The sequence below is a fragment of the Pristis pectinata genome, chromosome 1, assembly GCF_009764475.1.
Source record: "Pristis pectinata isolate sPriPec2 chromosome 1, sPriPec2.1.pri, whole genome shotgun sequence".
Classification (NCBI taxonomy): domain Eukaryota; kingdom Metazoa; phylum Chordata; class Chondrichthyes; order Rhinopristiformes; family Pristidae; genus Pristis; species Pristis pectinata.
The window spans coordinates 145,686,437-145,694,549 of NC_067405.1; the positions used below are offsets into that span (position 1 = coordinate 145,686,437).

An 8,113-nucleotide genomic window follows, 5' to 3' on the forward strand; every position below is an offset into this window, starting at 1 on the left:
GGAGTTGGACAAACTTGGGTTGTTTTTTCTGGAGCGTCAGAAGCTGAGGGGAGAGCTGATAGAAGTTTGAGAGAAGCATAGATAGATAGTCGGAATCGTTTAACAAGGGTAGAAATGCCAAATACTAGAGGGTGTGGGTTTACGGTGAGGGGGAGGAAAGTTTAAAGGGGATTTAGGAGGCCAGTTTTTTTTTTAATATATACACAGAGAGTGGTGGGTGCCTGGAACAGGCTGCCAGGAGAGGTGGTGGAGACAGATACAATAGCAGTGTTTAAGATGCATTTAGACAGATACATGAACAAGCAGGGGACGGAGAGAATCACAAAAGGTGGCAATTGCTGGAACCTGGAGCAACAACTAGATGTAGGAGTGAGGGATGTAGATCGTGTGCAGGCGGGTGTGATGAGATCGGCATCATGTTGGGCCGAAGGCCTGTTCCTGCTGTGCCATTCCACCTTGTATAAAATTCCAGAAACGCTCAGCAGGTCAGGCAGCACGAAGAGAGAAAGAAGCAGAGTTTCACGTTTCAAGTGGAAAAGCCGCATCACCTGGAACTATGTTATTTTGATGGTTGTACACCCTTGAGGAGGAAGCACTGTGGACAACTTCTTGGGCCGATCTATCCAACGTTTCAACCAACCACAGAGTCTCAGCAGTTGGTCCCTTGCGGTCATGCGCAACTGAACGATGTCTTGCCAGGCTCTGTCGTACAGCCAGCAGTAGAGGATGGGATCCGCAGCACAGTTTAAGCCAGTCAACGCGTAGAAGACTTTGTAAAAGGTGTAAACGTTCTGGGCGAAGGGGCAGTTGCCTGGTTCTACGAGGCTCCGGACGAGAATGGTGGCATGGTACGGGCCGAAGCTTATAGCGTAGACTAGGAGCAACAGGAGCAGGAGTTTGGCTAACTTCTTTTTCTCTCTGTTCTCGACGGTAGAGCTCTCTGCCACCGCCCTGTAGATGTGGTGGGAGCTGAAGAGGAAGATGGAGAGGGGGAGGCAAAACCCCACCACGCTTCGGGTGACGTATTCGGCGACCATCGTGGTCTTCATCGGAAACCTTTCCACGTAGACCGTGGAACTGAAGTTGGAAAACAGGGCTTGCTGATGGAGCAACAGAGCGTGGCATGTTAGCTCGGCGAGCCAACACACGGCGCTAACCACCACGGCCACCCTTATTGTCCGCAGCTCGTAAAACCAAAGTGGGTAGACTATCGCCAGGTAGCGATCCACGGCAATGCAGCAGAGGAAGGCGGGGCTCAGGTACATGGAGCTGTAGGTCACCACCACCAGTGCATTGTACAGGGGCATGTTGGTGATGGGGCTGAAGTAAGCAATGAACCAGTAGGGGAGGGTGAGTGTGTACAGGATATCCACAAAGCACAGGTTCAGGAGGTAAATGCCAATCTCGTAACCCCGCTTCACGTGGCAGCATGCCACGTAGATGGACAGAAGGTTCCCAGGCAGGCTGACGAAGAATGAGGCAGCGAGGAGGATGGGGACCAGAGCGGATTCCACATGGGTGTCGACGGTGCAGTTGGAATTGGAAACCTCTCGTGTCAGGTTATCTGTCATGGTGACGCCTCAAAGGTTAAACCAACATCTGTGATGGGAAACAGAGAAAAGATGTTTTAGGTCTCATTCAACAATCCCTGAAGGCAGGAGAACAGGCGGAGAATGTGGTTAAGGATAGGGGATACTTGCCTTCTTATGAATGGAAGAGCAGGGAGGATATATGACACTGTTCAGGCCAATGGAACGTAGGAGCTTGAGGGGTGACCTGACAGAGATCATGAGGGGTGTATAGACAGGGTGAAAGCACACAGTCTTTTTCCCCAGGGAGGGGGTGCTAAAAACAAGAGGACATAGGTTTAAGATCAGAGGCGAGAGATTTAAAAGGGACATCAGGGGCAGCTTCTTCACGCAAAGGGTGGTGTGTATTTGGAATAAGCTGCCAGAAACAGCAGTTGGGGTGGGCACATTAGCAATGTTTAAAAGCCATCTAGATAAGTCCATGGATAGGAGAGGTTTAGAGTGCTCTGGGCCAAACGCGGGCAGATGGGACCAGCTCGCTGGGCAACACAGTCGGCATGGACAAGTTGGGCCAAAGGCTATGCTGTATGACTCTATGACTCTAAGTTGGAGTACTGTGTACAGTTTGGGTCACCATACTACAGTCAAGTCAAGTCGAGTTGAGTTTATTGTCATGTGTACAAGTACGGTGAGGTACAGGTACAATGAAAAACTTGCTTGCAGCAGTATGTAGGTACAGACAACACAGAATATAAAGTATACATAAATTATACAAGATAGTGAAGAAAAACTGTGCAAAACAAAAGAAAACCCCACAATCCATGGTAGTGCATGAGGTGGGTAGTGATGTTGCATTGCTGAGGTAGGGTTAGGGTTGTGCAGGTCGGTTCAAGAACCCACTAGTTGTAGGGAGGTCACTGTTCCTGAACCTGGTGGTGATAGGAGGAACAGAGCTAACCTGGAGAAGGGTGCAGGGGAGATTGACCAGGAGGTGGCCTGGGATGGAGCATCTTAGTTATGAGGAGAGGCAGGATCGGCTGGATTTGTTTCCCTGGGAGTGGAGGAGACTGAGGGGGGACCTGACTGCGATGTACAGAATTATGAGGAGCTTGCTGGGTTCTTTGTTTAGAACCATAGAACAATACAGCACAATACAGGCCCTTCGGCCCACCATGTTGTGCCGACCTTCTAACCACACCTAAGACTATCTAACCCCTTCCTCCTACATATCCCTCGATCTTAAATTCCTCCATATGCTTATCTAACAATCTCTTGAACTTGACCAATGTATCAGCCTCCATCACTGTCCCAGGCAGCGCATTCCATGCCCCAACCACTCTCTGGGTGAAAAACCTCCCTCTGATATCTCCCTTGAACTTCCCACCCATTACTTTAAACCCATGTCCTCTTGTATTGAGCACTGGCACCCTGGGGAAGGTTAATTTCCATTCTTGGTTGGAACATTTCCAGGCCACATTACGCAACGTCTGACTGTTCAGGCAAGCAGATCCGTAGACACGCCAGTCCTGCTGTTGTAAGGCTATTGAACAATTCAAATCACCATGTTGTGCTTTCAGGAAAGCTGCTTTGTGCCCTGTGGACATTTGACATTTTCCTTTTCCTACTGGGCTGCTTGACATTACAACCTATCACCTCCAGCATTCTGTCTCTGCACTGTCTGACTCACGTACATTGCCCACTGACGCTGTTATCTTCTCCCATCATGCTCCAGTTGCATGTAGATGCCACGGCCAAGAAAGCCCACCAGCGCCACTACTTCCTCAGGAGGCTAAAGAAATTTGGCATGTCCCCTTTGACCCTCACCAATTTTTATCAATATACCATAGAAAGCATCCTATCCTGACGCATCACGGCTTGGTACGGCAACTGCTCTGCCTGTGACTGCAAGAAATGGCAGAGAGTTGTGGACATAGCTCAGCACATCACGGAAACCAGCCCCCCCTCTATGGACTCTGTCTACACTTCTCGCTGCCTCAGTAAAGCTGCCAACATAATCAAAGACCCCGCCCACCCCAGACATTCTCTCTTCTCCCCCCTCCCATCAGGCAGAAGATACAAAAGCCTGAAAGCACGTACCACCAGGCTCAACGACAGCTTCTATCCTGCTGTTATAAGACTATTGAATGGTCCCCTAGTACGATAAGATGGACTCTTGACCTCAAAATCTACCTCGTTATGACCTTGCACCTTATTGTCTGCCTGCACTGCACTTTCTCTGTAACTGTAACACTTTATTCTGCATTCTGTTATTGTTTTACCCTGTACTACCTCAATGCACTGATGCCTCTTCCTCTCTCTCTCTGCATCTTTCTTTCTCTCTCTCTCTTTCTCTGCATCTTTCTTTCTCTCTCTATGCCATTTTCTCTCTCTCTCTCTGCCTCTTCCTCTCTCTCTCTCTCTCCCTCCCTGTGTCTCAGCAGCACAGTGGATGAAGCCGCTGCCTCACAGTGCCAGTGATCTGGGTTTGATCCTGACCTTGGGCGCTATCTGATGTGGAGTTTGCACGTTCTCCCCTTGATCGTGTGGGTTTCCCAGCCCCCTTCCCACCACCACCCCCCCGGGTGCTCCGGTTTCTTCCCACATCCCAAAGACGTGTGGGTCAGTGGGTTAATTGGCTGCTGTAAATTGCCCGTGTGTGGGTGAGGGGTAGAATCTAGGGAGAGCTGAGAATGGGATTCTGAAAGGATTAGTGTAAATGTACCACTGATGATCGGTGTGGACTTGGTGCCACGAGGAACCTGTTCCGTGCTGTGTCTCCCTAGGACTTATTTTCTCTCTTACTTCCTCCCTGAACTTCTGTAATCAGCGAGCTTCTCGCTTACAACAACTTGACACCTGCTTTGTTCCACGCTTCATCATTTCAGTTATCCAGGGACCTCCACCCTCCCCCCCCCCCACCCCATATCTGTAGCTGAAGCCCCTCCACTCTAAAGACCTCCCATTGTTCAATGGTCTTGCATACCAAGCCACGCTTTGATTCCATTTTACCCCGGCCAGATCTGTTCTCATCTCACTGATATTGGTCCTTCACTTGATTACTTTTAGTCATAGAGAGATAAACACAGAAGCAGGACCCACCAAGTCCAAGCCGACCATCAAGAACCCATTTTTACACTAATCCTATCCTAACCCATTTTATTCTCCCCACATTCCCACTTTTACCTATCTCCAGATCTATTCTAAACCTTATGTTATGATCGCTGTTTCCTAGATGTTCCCCCAATGATGCTCCAAATGGCCTGACTCATTTCCCAGAGACGGGTCCAACAATGGCATCTTTCTAGTTGGGACAGAAAATTTTCCTGAACCCTCTCTTTTCCCCTCATGTCATTGCTATTCTGGTCTATACTTATATTTGAAGTTCCTATTATAACTGCTGTAGGGACTTTATACACCTTTGCACTTTCTTTGTAAACTTGCTCCTCGGTATCCTTCTTGGCAGCCTTTTGAGCAGTGCCAGTAGTGTAATCACTCGTCACCTCATTATAGGAAGGATGTGGAAGCTTTAGAGAGGTTGCAGAGGAGATTTACCAGGATGCTGCCTGGATTGGAGAGCATGTCTTATGAGGATAGGTTGAGCGAGCTCGGGCTTTTCTCTTTGGAGAGAAGGAGGATGAGAGGGGACTTGATAGAGGTGTACAAGATGATAAGAGGCAGAGATCGAGTGGACAGTCAGAGACTTTTTCCCAGGGCGACAATGGCTAACACGAGGGGGCATAATTTTAAGGTGATTAGAGGAAGGTATAAGGGGGATGTCAGGGGTAAGTTTTTTTTTTTTACACAGAGAGTGGTGGGTGCGTGGAACGCACTGCCAGCGGAGGTTGTGGGGGCAGATACATTTAAGAGACTCTTAGAAAGCCACATGAATGATAGAAAAATTGGGGGCTATGTGGGAGGGAAGGGTTAGATAGATCTTAGAGCAGGATAAAATATCGGCACAACATTGTGGGCCAAAGGGCCTGTACTGTGCTGTGGTGTTCTATGTTCAATGTCTACTGAACGATCCTAGTGTTGTAATCACTCTGCTACTGAACATAGAATGTTACAGCACAGGAACAGACCCTTCAGCCCAAGGTCTGTGCCCACAATGATGCCAATCTAAACTAATCCCACTTGCATGTACATGGTCTATATCCCTCCACTCCCTGCCTGTTCATGTGTCTGTCCAAATGCCTCAAACATTGCTACCATACCTGCTTCACCACGTCCCCGGCAGTACATTCCAGGCACCTACCACTCGCTGTGTACAAAACCTGCCTCGTTTAAACTTTCCCCCTCTCACCTTAAACATACACCCTCTAGTATTTGACATTTCCACCCTGGGCAAAAGGCTCTGACTGTCTACCCGACCTACGCCTCTCATAATTCTATTAACCTTTGTCAGGTCTCCCCTCACCCTCTGATGCTGCCGAGAAAACAACCCAAGTCCAACCTCCTCTCCCCCGTGTCTGGGTGGGTTTCCTCCCGGTGCTCCAGTTTCCTCCCACATTCCAAAGACATACGGGTTAGGAAGCTGTGGGCACGCTACGTTGGCGCCGGAAGCATGGCGACACGTGCGGGCTGCCCCCAGAACACTCTACGCAAAAAGATGCATTTCACTGTATCTCCAACTGGTCTATTTCCTGCTGTATCATAGAACGTAGAACAGTACAGCACAGAACAGGCCCTTCAGCCCACAATGTTGTGCTGATATAGCTAATCCCTCCTACTTACAGAATGCCCATATCCCTCTATTTTCCTCTCATTCATGTGCCCATCCAAGCTCCTCTTAAAGCCCCCAATGAAATTGCCTCCACCACCCTATCAGGCAACGTATTCCAGGCATCCACCATCTCTGAGTAAAAACATACCCCTCATGTCTGTTCTGAACCTACCCCCTCTCACGTTAAATGCACGCCCTTTGGCAATCTTCTTTACTATCCACAACTTCACAAGGTTTGTGCTGAAACAGTTATTAAACATACTAATCTGCTCATTTTCATTCACATCATTTATATTAATCACAAACAACCGGGCCCTGATCCCTGTGGAAAACCACTGGTCACGGACCTCCAGGAAGAGAGAAATGTTTTCCCGTACCTGAAGAACAAATGTGGCCGATCCTCATATCAGTGAAACATTTCCAGCGGAATTCTACTGGAGCTGCCCAGACTTTTCATTCATGGGTCTCTGCTGGTGACACTCTGGAGTTCTGTAAACCTATTCTTCTATCACTTCTGAATGTACAAATAAAGAACAGTCCTCATACTGCATAGTTAAATGAAAACTGATCACATGACACATGAAGGGAAATTAAATTCATTTAAATATAAAATTGACCAATAAATATTTGCCTGTGGTATGAGCAAGTAATGCATCTAAAATGCTAGGTTGGGAATATCGAAGAAACCATAGTGTAAGCTGTAGGCTAACTCATCACCAAAGTGTTCTTTGTTGCAGTGAAAACATTGAACAAAGCAGGCCTTCATAAAGCGTCGTATTTCTCATGCTTTCACATGGAACGGAATTCTTCGAGTTATACTGATTTTGTTAAGAATATAGACATAGAACAGTAGAGCACAGGAAAAGGACCTTCGACCCACCTTATTGTGCGGACCTAATTAAGCATAGAACATAGGACACTACAGCACAGTACAGGCCCTTTGGCCCACAATGTTGTGCCGACATTTTATCCTGCTCTAAGATCTATCTAACCCTTCCCTCCCTCATAGTCCCCCATTTCTCTATCATTCATGTGTCTATCTAAGAGTCTCTTAAATGTCCCTAATGTATCTGCCCCCACAACCTCTGCTGGCAGTGCGTTCCACGCACCCACCACTCTGTGTAAAAAAACTTACCCCTGATGTCCCCCTTATACCTTCCTCCAATCACCTTAAAATTATGCCACATCGTGTTAGCCATTGTCGCTCTGGGAAACAGTCTCTGACTGTCCACTCGATCTCTGCCTCTTATCATATTGTACACCTCTATCAAGTCTCCTCTCATCCTCCTTCTCTCCAAAGAGAAAAGCCCCAGCTCACTCAACCTGTCCTCGTAAGACATGCTTTCCAATCCAGGCAGCATCCTGGTAAATCTCCTCTGCACCCTCTCTAAAGCTTCCACATCCTTCCTATAATGAGATGACCAGAACTGAACACAATACTCCAAGTGTCGTCTAACCAGAGTTCTATAGAGCTCCAACATTACCTCACGGCTCTTGAACTTCCGACTCCAGGCACATGTTTCCTCTTTTATCCCTGATCGGTCCTACCCTCACTCTTATCATCCTCTTACTCTTCACATACAAGTAGAACGCCTTGGGGTTTTCCTTGATTCTACTCGCCAAGGACTTCTCATGCCCCCTTCTAGCTCTCCTAAGTCCATTCTTAAGCTCCCTCCTGGCTACCTTGTAACTCTTCAGAGCCCTGTCTGATCCATGCTTTCTAAACCCCAGGTAAGCTTCTTTCTTCCTCTTGACGAGATATTCTACATCTCATGTCAAACACGGTTCCTTCACTCTACCATCCTTCCCCTGCCTCAGTGGGACAAACCTATCCAGAACCCCATGCAAGTACTCCCTAAAC

General features: G+C 47.9%; 1 protein-coding gene across 1 annotated transcript; it reads right to left on the bottom strand.

Annotated features, from left to right (window-relative positions):
• Nucleotides 1-554: 554 nt before the first annotated feature.
• LOC127572570 (G-protein coupled receptor 4-like) lies at nt 555-1,571 on the bottom strand. The gene has a single exon (XM_052020012.1). It carries the CDS (start codon nt 1,569-1,571, stop codon nt 555-557), a length of 1,017 nt encoding a protein of 338 aa, XP_051875972.1.
• Nucleotides 1,572-8,113: the final 6,542 nt, after the last annotated feature.